This window comes from Lucilia sericata, unplaced genomic scaffold (genome assembly GCF_015586225.1).
Source record: "Lucilia sericata isolate MDLA Ls3-8-SP2 unplaced genomic scaffold, ASM1558622v1 Contig000346F_arrow, whole genome shotgun sequence".
In the NCBI taxonomy this organism is placed as follows: Eukaryota; Metazoa; Arthropoda; class Insecta; order Diptera; family Calliphoridae; genus Lucilia; species Lucilia sericata.
Window position 1 is genome coordinate 233,464 of NW_023994366.1, and position 12,865 is coordinate 246,328.

General features: G+C 30.5%; 3 protein-coding genes across 4 annotated transcripts in view; 1 reads left to right on the forward strand and 2 right to left on the reverse strand.

Annotated features, from left to right (window-relative positions):
- Positions 1-2,291, forward strand: part of LOC119603914 — a 43,815-nt gene extending 41,524 nt beyond the window's left edge. The window contains exon 3 of the mRNA XM_037956199.1: positions 2,164-2,291. The gene's annotated coding sequence lies outside the window, so the exon portion shown is untranslated. The remainder of the gene's footprint in view (positions 1-2,163) is intronic.
- Positions 45-8,141, reverse strand: LOC119603909. 2 transcript variants are annotated; one of them, XM_037956191.1, is made up of 6 exons: positions 7,734-8,141; positions 5,442-6,077; positions 2,813-3,061; positions 2,560-2,758; positions 2,186-2,496; positions 45-1,127 (listed from the first exon to the last, which is right to left on the reverse strand). In XM_037956191.1, exons 2-6 carry the CDS (start codon positions 5,925-5,927, stop codon positions 324-326), a joined length of 2,049 nt encoding a protein of 682 aa, XP_037812119.1. In that variant the 5' UTR covers positions 5,928-6,077; positions 7,734-8,141; the 3' UTR covers positions 45-323. The 2 variants fall into 2 exon arrangements, with proteins under 2 accessions (XP_037812119.1, XP_037812120.1); XM_037956192.1 differs by lacking the exon at positions 7,734-8,141 and adding an exon at positions 7,446-7,646.
- A 448-nt stretch (positions 8,142-8,589) lies between these two features.
- On the reverse strand, positions 8,590-12,807 carry LOC119603908 (ATP-dependent RNA helicase DHX8). The gene is made up of 2 exons (XM_037956190.1): positions 9,807-12,807; positions 8,590-9,744 (listed from the first exon to the last, which is right to left on the reverse strand). The coding sequence occupies exons 1-2, from the start codon at positions 12,672-12,674 to the stop codon at positions 8,722-8,724; spliced, it is 3,891 nt and encodes a 1,296-aa protein (XP_037812118.1). The 5' UTR covers positions 12,675-12,807; the 3' UTR covers positions 8,590-8,721.
- Positions 12,808-12,865: the final 58 nt, after the last annotated feature.

Here is a 12,865-nt window from a genome sequence, read left to right on the forward strand (position 1 = left end):
TTTTCATTACTTTTCTTATGTTTTGTATTTTATTTTAGTATCTAGGCTCTCAAATATATTTAATATTATAATTAAGTATTAGAAATTTATTATTACTAATTTATATTTATATATATATACTATATTTTTATATATATTGTTTGTGTTTTAAAATTAGTTGGGGATGGGGGGAGGTTAGGACAAAGTAAGGGAAAATGGGTTTTTAGGGAAGTATCTTAAAACTTTAGTGTTTCTTTTTCGTTTTTCTTTTTGAAAATTTGAAAGAAAAAATTGTTATTTTGTTTATTGGTTGTTTGTTTGTATGTTTTTAACTGTTTGTTTTATTATTTACGTTTATTACTAGAGTTAGTTAAACATCTAGTAGTTTTTTGTACTCTACGTGCTTTCTTGGTTTCATGCGATGAAATGGCCTGTAGACTGTTAACCTCCTCTACGGAAGTTGCAGTATTATTAACAACACACTCAGCAACACTGATAATATTAGCTGCAGTATGTTGCTGTTGCTGCTGTTGTTGTTCTGTATTATTAACAATACATTTAACTTGGCTTGAAGTTGGTGAGACAATAACACTTCTATGTAAATTTGTTGTTGTTGGTGCTGTTGTTGTAGCTGTTCCCATAGAACCATAAAATAATCTTGTTGAATAGCCAGCGGTTGCTATAAAAGCACTTGAACTGGTTGAAGCCTCATCATTTAATTCATAAAATTCTGTTAACTCTGTTGTTTCGTTGTCTTGTATTAATTTTGTTGTTGTTGTTGTTGCACTATTACTATTATTTGTTATATAAATATTGGACGTTGGTGTTGTTGTTGTATGTTGTCGTTTAAGATTTTTTGTAGCCGTATTGACAGCCAATAATTTGGCGGTGGTTGCCTCATCGGGAAATACAAATTCATTACTTAAATTATTACAGCCACTATCGTTCATGCTGACATCACTTTCAGCATCGGTATCATCGTTTAAATTAAGTATAATATCTTCAGGCTTTACTCCCTGATTAATGAGAGCCTGATAGTCTTCGGGCGGTAGTATGGGTGTTACTTTGTGACCGCATGAGTTACAAGTCGGTATGGCAGGACTTTTAGAGCGCCAATATTGTAATTCGGTTTTACATTTGTTAAGTTCCTAAGGAATACAAAAAAAATATGAAAAAATGTTGAACAATCATTAATTTTTGTTAAAAAGTAGCAACTTATTAAGTACTTTTTACTTTCATTCAATTTATATACAATAGAATTATTTTTACTCCTAAAACTAATAAATTTAATACTTTTTGCAGAAAGTAGTATTTCTACTACTATTTTAAATTTAAAAACTAATCATGTTTTTGTTATTACTTTTTCATTAAGAACTAATTTTATACAAAAATTTTCAAACATTACTACTTTTTGTTAAAAAGTAGTATGTAATTAATTACTTTTTGAAAAATTCTCAAAAGAAATTTTATTTTCTTTCAATTTATATTTTATACATTCATTTTCTACAACAAAAAGTAATTTTTTTAATAGTTTTTTTTTAAAAAGTAGTATTTCTACTACTATTTTAAATTTGAAAACTAATCATGTTTGTGTTATTATCTTTTCATTAGAAACTAATGCTATAACATATTTTTCAATAATTAGTACTTTTTGCTAAAGTGTAGTAACAAATTTACTACTTTTTGAAAAAATTTCAAAAAAAAATTGTATTTTCTTTCCATTTACATTTTAAATATTGATGTTCATCACCAAAACGTACAGAATTTAATACTTTTTAAAAAAGTAGTATTTCTACTACTATTTTTAATTTGAAAAATAATCATGTTTTTGTTATTACGTTTTCATTAGAAACAAATGCTATACAAATTTTTTCAACAATTACTACTTTTTGTTAAAAAATAGTATATAATTTACTACTTTTTGAAGATTTTTCAAAATAAGCTTTATTTTCTCCTAATTTATATTTTATTAAATCATTTTCTACAACAAAAAGTAAAAAATTTAATACTTTTTTAAAAAAGTAGTATTTCTACTAATATTTTAAATTTGAAAAATAATTATGTTTTTGTTAATACCTTTTCATTATAAACAAATCCTATAACAAATTTTTCAAAAATTATTCAATTTTTTAGTACTTTTTTACTACTTTTTTTACTAATCTACTTCTTTCTATCTTTTTTTAGAGAAATCAATACAAAAGCGTACCTGCAATAGTGTCGAAAACTTGCGTGACATTTCCTCATTCTTTTTATCATTCTCATCCAAACGATTGGCATACTCTAGAGTTTGTTTACGCTGCTCGGCTAAAAGTTTTTGCTGTTCAGCTATTTGTTTGCCCTGTTCCACCGATTTACGTTTACAAGTGCGTAATTCATTGCGTAGAACAGATAATTGATTATTGTAGATTTTCATGCCTTGCTTGATTTTACGTATACCTTTACGTAAAACCATATTACTTTGTGGCGGTGAAGGTAAACTATCAGGGCTATCGTTTAAATCAGAAGCTATAACTAAAGCTGTAAAGAAAGTAAAAAAGACATAAATAAATCATTCCCTTTTAAGATCTTACAGAAACCTACGTCTTTTCGTTGTAGTGGGTAGTTTAAAGAAATCCTTATTGAAATAAGCAATACCAGGCAAAGTGGATTCTATGCGATCACGAAAGTATTCCATGGCCATGGTGGATAAATCAAAGAGCTCATCGGTAACACGATATGGTCTCTCCAAACAAGGGGTATTTTTAATATAATTTAATATAGTATATACCTCATCTAAAATCTAGGGAAAAAATAAATCAAAATTTGTTTAATTTTTCTTATTTAGACAACTTACTGCTCCTGGAAAAAAACAGCAATGTCCTCGTTCGATATGTTTGCCAAATGTCATTTGTAAGAGTGACAGACGCATATAGCAGGTCTCTATAATATCACACTCGCAAGCAAGTGGATGATTACGTCTGGCTGATTCACGTCTAGGCATATTTCCCTTAATGGCTTGAAAACGATTATAGGTTTTTGTAATCAACTTGGAAAAGGTAGAATTTAAGATGTGCATGCAGACATCATTCATTTTGTGTGAAACCTGTGAGATAGAACAAAAGAAAATTAGTTACTACTTTTTAATAAAAATTTAAAATTATTGCAAGATATCTTATAGAACTTGTTTATAATGAAAAAAATATTAACAAAAACGGGTTAATTTTTCAAATTTAAAATAGTAGTAGAAATACTACTTTTTTAAAAAAGTATTAAATTCATTACTTTTTAGTATAGAAAAAGATTTTATTAAATATAAATAAAAAGAAAATATAATTTCTTTCAAACATTTTTCAAAAAGTAGTAAATTACATACTACTTTTTAACAAAAAGTTAAAATTATTGAAAAATTTATTATAGAAATTGTTTATAATGAAAAAGAGATAACAAAAACAGTGTTATTTTCCAAATTTAAAATAGCAGTAGAAATACTACTTTTCGAAAAAAGTATTAAATTTATTACTTTTTGTTGTGGAAAGTGACTTTATAAAATATGATTTAAAAGAAAATTAAATTTCTTTTTCAAAATTTTCAAAAAGTAGTAAATTATATACTACTTTTTAACAAAAAATAAAAATTATTGAAAAATTTGTTACAGAACTTATTTATAATGAAAAAGTGTAAACGAAAATAGGTCTATTTTTCATATTTAAAATAGTAGTAGAAATACTACTTTTTGGAAAAGTATTAAATTCATTATATTTTGTTATAGAACATGATTTTATAAAATATATATTGAAAGAAAATAAAGTTTCTTTTAAAAAAATTTCAAAAAGTAATAAATTAGTACCTTAATCAGAAAAAAAACAAATCTTTTGCAAAACAAATTGCTTAAACAAGAGCAATATTTAATTACAAACGTCTGTAGCTACACATAATCTCTATAGTACACAAAAAGAATATGTTGTGTTGGTTAATATGTTGTGGGTTAGAATGTGCCTTGTTGCAGCTTTAATACAAGTTCTACCTACATGTAGACACTATACAACATTGTTGTAGAAAAAAATTCAACCTAAAAATTTAATATTTGTTGTAGAATCTGCATAACAACAACAACAAAAAAAGAAAATTCATATGTATATAGTAATCATTAGTTAAATCAAGTAGAAACTAAATAAAATCATACAAAAACCACACAACACTCTGGGTTAAAATACATAAACAGTAATGTTATATACAAAAATATATAAAAAGGATAAAAAATATGTATGTATGTCAGCACACAACATAATTAAAAGGATTACACTTGCATATGGAGAGAAAAAATTAAAAAAAAAAAATTAATTAAAACAATATTAAAATTTGCAAATATAGAAGAAAATTTGATTCTTTTGAACGTCTCATTAGAGGCTTTGCTGTATGAATAGTAAATTAAAATAACATACAACTTTATATGTAAAAAACTATACAAATTATGTATGTACAATGTTTCTCGAAATTATTAAAAAAAAAAAATATGTTAATGTATGTATTTAGATAATGTGATCTTAAATTATTATTGATTTTTTATGCTGGTTTTTTGTTATTCTATAAGATCAGATTTCATAAAAGACAAATATCAAATTTAAATTTTGTGTTTATGCTTAAAGCTTAACAAAACACAAAAGAAATTAAAAACTGCATTAAGAAGAATTTGTCCCTAAACTGTATAGCAAAGTATTTCTACTGCTATTTTAAAATCGAAAAATAAACCTTTTTTTGTAAACACTATATTATTATAAACAAATTCTATAACAAATTTTTCAATAATTTTTATTTTTTTGTTTAAAATTAGTACATATGAAATTTGCTACTATTTGAAAATTTGAAAGAAATTTTATATTCTTTTAATCTATCTTTAATAAAATCATTTTCTATACAAAAAAGTAAAGAATTTAATATTTTTTCAAAAAGTAGTATTTCTACTACTATTTTAAAATCGAAAATTAAATTTGTTTTTGTTGACAGGTTTTAATTATAAACAAATTCTATAATAAATTTTTCAATAATTGTTACTTTTTGTTAAAAAGTAGTAGGAAATTTACTACTTTTTGCAAAATTTTCGTAAGAAATTTAATTTTTTTAAATTTACTTTTAATAAAATCATTTTCTACAACAAAAACAAAAGAATTTAATACTTTATTAAAAAAAGTAGTATTTCTACTACTATTCTAAAATCTAAAAATAAATCTGTTTTTGTCAATACTTTTTCATATTAAACAAATTCTATAAAAAAATTTATAGAATTTTTTTTTTTTACTTTTTTTAAAAAAAAATAGTATGAAATTTGCTACATTTTGAAAAAATTTTCAAAGAAATTTTATTTTCTTTATTAAAATCATTTTCTACAACAAAAAGTAATGAATTTAATACTTTTTTAAATAGTAGTATTTCTACTACTATTTTTTTTCCAATGTTTTGCTGTGTATCTTAATTTTTGTACTCACCACTCGCAATTGTCCAATTTTTTTATAACCAATATATGTTAATATATTAGTTAATATCTCTTCGGGTAAATCTAATAAATTAATATTAGAAGTTTGCTGCTGCTCATGCTGCTGCTGCTGATTACAACCAGTTGTAGAAGAATTTGTAATAATCCCATAAGTTTTAAACGCCTGCGTTTGTCGTACACAACTAGTTGTAAAAGCGTTTGCTGTTGAGGCGTTTGCCGCAGCAACAGCTCCCACTGCTGCCGAAGTTGTTGTTGTTATTATTGTTTGAGAAGCAGTTGTTTTTGCAGTTGATGAAGAAGTAGAAGGCATATTATTAACAACACTTGTTGTATTAGATTGTCTGGTAACCACCGAGGGACGTAACAAATTTGTATCCTCTGAAGAAGTACTATTTAAGATGGAATTTGTTGTAGTACCACCACCGCCATTACTACCACTGCTACTGCTGCTGGTGGCCATTTGACGTGTAGAGACCATAGTTGGACGTTTATTTTTTTAAAGGTTTTATTGTTACAAAAATAATCAAAGTAAAAGCCTTTTTTCAAAATCTTTATTAATTTTTAAAGATTTAATAAAGTTTTAAAAAACTACTACTGCTGTTGCTGACACCAACAAAATAGTATTCGTCTGAAAAAATGAGATAAAAAGAGTGTGAAAAAACCGCCAATTGTGTGAAAAATATCTGGTAATACGTTTATTATTTTATCAACTAGATAAAAGAGTTGCCGTATGCGTTTTCATAGATAGTAGTATAGTTTAGGGGAAGTTAATTTTGTTAAACAATTACAAGTCAATGAACTCAAAAACTAAAAATTTACTGTTTTTCAACTTATATATATATGTTTAATTAGAATTTGTGTTCTTCAAAATATTTGTTTCTTTTGGTTGAGTTTAGAACATAAACAGAATATGAACACGCGACTTTTACACAGTTTTGTGTGTAAAATTTCAATAGTTTATGGAAAAAATTACCTATTCAATATATTTTATGTTACACAGGTAGTCTAATTAGCCTATAATCCAAGTCTATCTCTTATGTAGTTAAGTTTTATATTATCATCTTCTTCTAGGAAACTTTATTTGACAGTTGTTTTTAGTATTAAGTACATTTTGAATATGGATTATGATATAATAATATAACTTAGAATAAATTAGGGGTTTTTCACTAATAAGCCCTAATATTTGTAGTTCACTCTTAAATAAGGCTTTGTGAACCGCCTGCCTAATTTTCTTCAAAATCTTTTCGAGGATTTTTTATAAGAAACTTAAAAGTATACCTACATGTTTTTGCAAATAGGTACCTTTTGTATTTTCTTAATTTTTTCAACATCTAAAACTAATGAATTTAATACTATTCTTAAAAGTAGTATTTCTACTACTATTTAAAAATGGAAAAACCAACCTGTTTTTGGTAGCACTTTTTCATTATAGACAAATTTTATAACATTTTTTTCAATAATATCAACTTTTGGCTAAAAAGTAGTAACTAATTTACTATTTTTTGAAAATTTTCCAAAAGAAATTTTATTTTATTACAAATTATATTTTATAAAATTATATTCTACATCAAAAAGTAAAGAATATAATACTTTTTTCAAAAAGTAGTATTTCTACTACAAATTTTTTAAAATAAAGAAATAAACATATTTTCGTTATAAGTTTTTCATTATAAGTAAATTCTTTAACATATTTTACAAAAATGTTTACTTTTTGTTACAAAGTAGTAACTTATTTAGTACTTTATATTGTCCATGTCTATACAAAAATTTAATAAATTCGAAACTTTTTTTGAAAGTAGCATTTTCACTGATTTTTTAAAATAGAAAAATTACAATGTCATTATTAAGATTTACTAATAGCATCTAAATTCTATTACAAAGTTTTTTAAAATCTTGACTCCAAAACTACTTTATTAACTGGCTTTAAATCTTTATTATTTCTAAATATGTTTACAATATGTTGTTAAATTTTCAACCATAACTGAACAAAAATTACCAAAATTATCAATTAATTTCAATGCGTAATTTAATCCGTAAAAAACTCCATTATTACGTTTTTTGACCACCGAAATATTTATCAAGTTTAGAACAGTATGTACTTTTAATTTTACACATTTTCTTAGTTATCAATTATTTAAATACACACAATATTTTATTAACAAAAAAAAGATCAGCAGCATTTCCTGTTTAATATACCAAGTTTTACGTTGTTGTACTTCTCCTTTTTATCTTGTATATAGTATTTTTGTATACATACATACATATGTACATACATATAATTTACCTTCTATCCTTTTTTTGTTTGTTATTTTCGTTTACACGTCTTCTCCCTTTTTTTATTATTTTTTTTATATTTTTTGTTATTGAGGGAATTTCTAATATATTTTATTGCTACCGCTGCTGCTATCTCTGCGGCTACAACGGCCAGCGGCTGCTGCTAGTAGTTGTAGTTGTCTTGTAATTTTCCTTTTCATTTTTTTCTATTTCACCAAAAATTTACTTCTTTTTCTACTTAAACACTTTTATCACAATTCTTTGCATTTTATTGATAGGTTTTTTAATTTATATTATTTTTTTAATTAAGAAAATACTTAAAATTACACACTAAAAACTTTTCTTCTAAATACTAATTTTTCTTTTTTTGTTCTGCTGGAGAATATGTATAATAATAATGGCCGACCAGTAGACACCAAAGTCGACTACAACTAAAGACGTAGGCGGCTGAAACAATTTAACGGCGTCTTCGAATCAACTGTATGACAAGTCAGGCTTGGAAAATTAAGTTTTTCATGTTTAAATGTTTGCAAAAATCTAAAATACTACTACTAATTGACAGGCTGATGTAAATTCTTGATAGTTAAATTTAAAAGATATACGTATTATACAGACTATAATTTGATATGTATTACAGATTATAGACTGATCTATAGTTGATACTATAGACTGATCTAAAGTCGATACTATATACTGTTTCATATTTAAGATTAGACAGATCTATAGTCCAAATAAAAACTAATCTACAGCCCAAGACTATAAGCTGATAGTAAATGCCACATATTGATCTATAGTCTAAACTGAACGCTAAACTGCCCAGACTATAGTCTCCGAGATTTTTTTTTAATTAATTTCAAAACATCACATATTTGGGGATCAAAACTTGATATAATTTTAAACGTTTATTTAAGAGTAGTTAGATATATTTACGAAATATTAAAAAAAGAACTAAACATACATATTTATAATTAATGTATTCTTTATCCCTTTTCATTAACTTAATTCCTTCTACGACGCACCCTCGATATACGCCAGGCATTGGGTTCTTCATATTTATTATAGAGTGGTTCCAAACGTTGATTCTTCTTAAATTTACTCAATTTCGTTGGATCTGAGAATCTAAAGAAGGAGGGAGCAAATTCAACCAACCATTTGGGATCACAAGTTGTTACTTCACGCATATATTCCTTGGTCGTCTGTACCAGTTCATGGTAAATAACCCATTCGGGTTGACGATTAAAAAGAGCTGAAGAGGGATGTATATACACCACTTGAGAATCGACCAGAGTACGATAACCCTCTTGAGGATCTTTTTTGGCTGCATTGCGAAAGAAACCCGAACAAATGGCTTTCTGTATGCGTACCGAATTTTTACCGGCTGAAACCACATCCAATTTATGTCTGTCCATAATGCCTAGCAATTGTTTGCGTACATCCTGTGAGCGTTTGAGCGTTCTAATCTGCACAAAGTTCTCATAACACCAGGCATTAGAGAATTTATTATTTTTCCAACTGTTATAGACGGCCAGCAGAGTCAAATGATCTCCCTCGATTTGATTAAATTTGGCTTTTTTCTGATCGGCCAAGGCCTGTTTATCTTTGGGTCTATAGAAAACATTTTGCACACTCAACATGGAAACCACAGTTAAAATTTCATCCGAACATTGTAGAGCCACCGACATGATGAGCATTTTTGAGAGATTGGGTTCCAAGGGAAATTCAGCCATTCGCCGTCCCAGACGTGTTAAGAGGCCCTCATCATCTAAGGCCGATAGGGAATGCAATTGTTCTAAAGCCATTACTAAAGATTCTACAGGAGGGGCATCCATGAAATCGAAATGCAACAAATCATTAATACCCATTGTCTTCAACTGCAATACAGTGGTGGCTAAATTGGTACGTTGTATTTCCGGAACTGGTGTTGGCAACATTTCATCACGATAAGCTCTTTCCGTATAAAGACGATAACATTTTCCGGGACCTGTACGACCAGCGCGTCCAGCACGTTGTTTAGCAGCAGCCTGAAATAAGGGAAAAAAACATTTAAGTATTTTGGTCTATAGTCAAGATTATACCAACATACCTGCGAAATGGGCGTTACCACCAAAGAATCCATGCCAGTTTTAGAGTTATACACCTTTTGTTTTACAAATCCGGGATCCACCACATAGAAAATACCATCAATTGTCAGCGAAGTTTCTGCAATATTTGTAGCTATTACGACTTTACGACTGCCCGGTGGTGCTGGATCAAAAATTCTGGTTTGCATTTCCGAGGGTAGAGCAGAATATACGGGCAATATAATTAACTCCGGTACATCTGGTCCCAAACTTTTCATACGTTCGTATAAAATTTCACAAGCCGTATCAATTTCCTCTTGACCGGTCAAGAAAAGCAAAATATCACCGGGTGGTTCTCTCAAATGTATCTGCATGACGGTAATCAAGGAGGCATCTAAGTAATCAGTTTCCGGTTCTTTAGTATACAACACCTCTACGGGGAATGTGCGACCGGGTATGGTGAAAATGGGTGCTTCAAAGAAGTATTGTGAAAATTTCACGGCATCCAAAGTGGCCGAGGTGACAATGAGTTTTAATTCTGGCCGTTTTTGTACGGCGGTTTTCAGCAGACCAAATAAAACATCAGTGTGAATGGTACGTTCATGAGCCTCATCCAACATAATGACGGAGTAGCCTTTCAGTTCAGCCTCTATGAGACATTCTCTTAACAACATACCGTCTGTCATGTATTTTATGGACGTCTCTGGACTGGTACAATCCTCAAAACGTATAGTGTAGCCTACCTCCTGGCCCAAACGACAACCGAATTCTTCTGCCACTCTCTTGGCTACTGACATAGCAGCAACACGCCTAGGTTGGGTACAGCCTATCTTGCCACGTGCAGTAAAACCACACTCCGCCAAGTATTGGGTAATTTGAGTTGTCTTACCCGAACCTGTTTCACCAATAACAATTAGAATTTGATTATCGGTAACGGCCTTAATCAAATCATCTCTTAGCTTGTAGATTGGCAAAGATTGACGTTGCTCGACTAGAGACATATCGGTTTTCTTGCCAAATGAAGACTTTTTGCCACCAATAACATGTTTTTTCCACTCGGGCACCTCCATGGGAGCCGAACCCATGCCTCGGACATTAGCGGCCAAAGTGCGGCTAGAATCTTCATCCGGTAAGGGATCTATCCAATTTTTACTAAGACCCGTGGGTACCGCATCCATATCTTGTTCCCTCTGCAACATTTTCTGCTCCCTACGCTCTTTTGAAAGAGCCGATTGCATCATGGCGGCTTGTGCCAATGAACCATCGGGATTTTTAACTATACGTACCGGCGATAAGTCATGCAAAGCTCTGCCATGACCTGCCAGGAAAGGAGGTTCTTCTTCTACAATTTCAATTTCTATATCCTCCTCATCGTCTTCGTCCTTGGCCAAAAGACCAGATTCTTCATCGAAATCGGGCAACTCACTGCGATCCAATACACCCGAACTGATCATTTGCTTAATTTCCCAACGTTCCGGACTGGAAATGCGTGTGACACGTTTACGCGAATCATCTTCATCATTATCACCGCCACCTTGTAGATTTAGCAGAGAAGTTCCTCCACCAAATGGTCTATCGGGGTTGCGATCTTTAAGTTCACTGTCTGGTGGAGGCGCATGACTAAGAGGGTTCAAATCCTGGCCCGTATCTTGATCAACTTCCTTCATTGATAGTGAGACTTTTTGTCCGGTAACTGACATGACTTTTACCTTGACATTTGAATTCCGATTCACCACCTCCGTAACATCGGTAACACGTCCCTCGGAACGCAGCTGTGAAATATGCACTAAACCCTCCCAACGTTTGCGCAGACCAAAAAGTTGCACAAAACAGCCAAAAGGCACAATATTTGCAACCTTTCCCGAATATATTTTACCCGGCTCAGGATCATCTGCCATGACCGCTGGTGGTGGCATTTTCTCACGCATCTTAGTTTCATGAGAACCGGATCTACGTTTACGGCTAGAACGTTCTTTTGAACGGGATCGAGAACGTCTAGATCTATCTCGGGATCTAGAACGTGAACGTCGAGTGCGTTCTCTGGATCTGGAACGTTTTTTGCGTTCATTTTGTCTTTCTCTAGAACGTGATCTAGAACGTCTATGTCTACGGGCAGCGTCGCGTGAACGGGAACGTCTTTGACGGTCACGAGAACGTGATCTTGAACGTCTATCTCGTTCTTTATCTCTATAACGATCTTTGCCACTACTGCGTGCGGCCTCCTTATCTCTATGACGTTCACGACTTTTATCCCTTTTGCGTTCACGCTCACTGCCGCCCCTGTGTCTCTCACGAGATCTAGATCTTGAGCGTGATCTTCTTTCGGCTTTCTTTCTATCACTCCTTTCACTTTTTGTGGATTTTGTTTCCATACCGGGTGCTAAGGCTTCCAGCTCTAGCATGGCTGCATCTACCGCCTCCAATTCTTCCATATGTATTTTCTCTTTTACTACTTTTTTCTCTTTCTTATCATCCGGCTCACGGTCATTTTCCTCATCCGAAGCTGAACTGTCATAAGGAGCATCTACTGCGCTAAATTTATCATTAGCCAATGCCAAGCCGGGAAACATCATGGCCAAATGTTCCGTTTTACTTGATAATTTGTTGCCTGCGCCTCCACTGCTGGGATCATCGAAAGATTTTGTTTGTTTTCCATCCGCCGAAGGTTTCATTAATTTTATAATACGCTGCAGATTGGAAATTAAAGAATCTGGAAATTCTGCTCCATTTTCTATAAGGGCCTTGCGAAATTCCTCAAACGTGGGATTTTTCGCTTCCAATTCCACTATGAATTCTGCCAAATCTTTGTCATTGATACCCAAGTGATTGTCCAGTTCTGTACACAACTTGGAGACCAAAGATAAATGTTCTAATTTTTGTAATTCATCCATTTTTTTATTAATTTATTCACTAATTCACCATAATTTTTTTATATTTTTAAATAAAATAAAATTTTTCACACAACGTTTAACACTGAATAGAAATAAAAACAAAAGAAACAAACAAAATGCTTTCTTTCTCTACACTGACAGCTGACTGTCATTTAGATAAAAAGTGATGCCAGATTTAAAATATGTAGAGG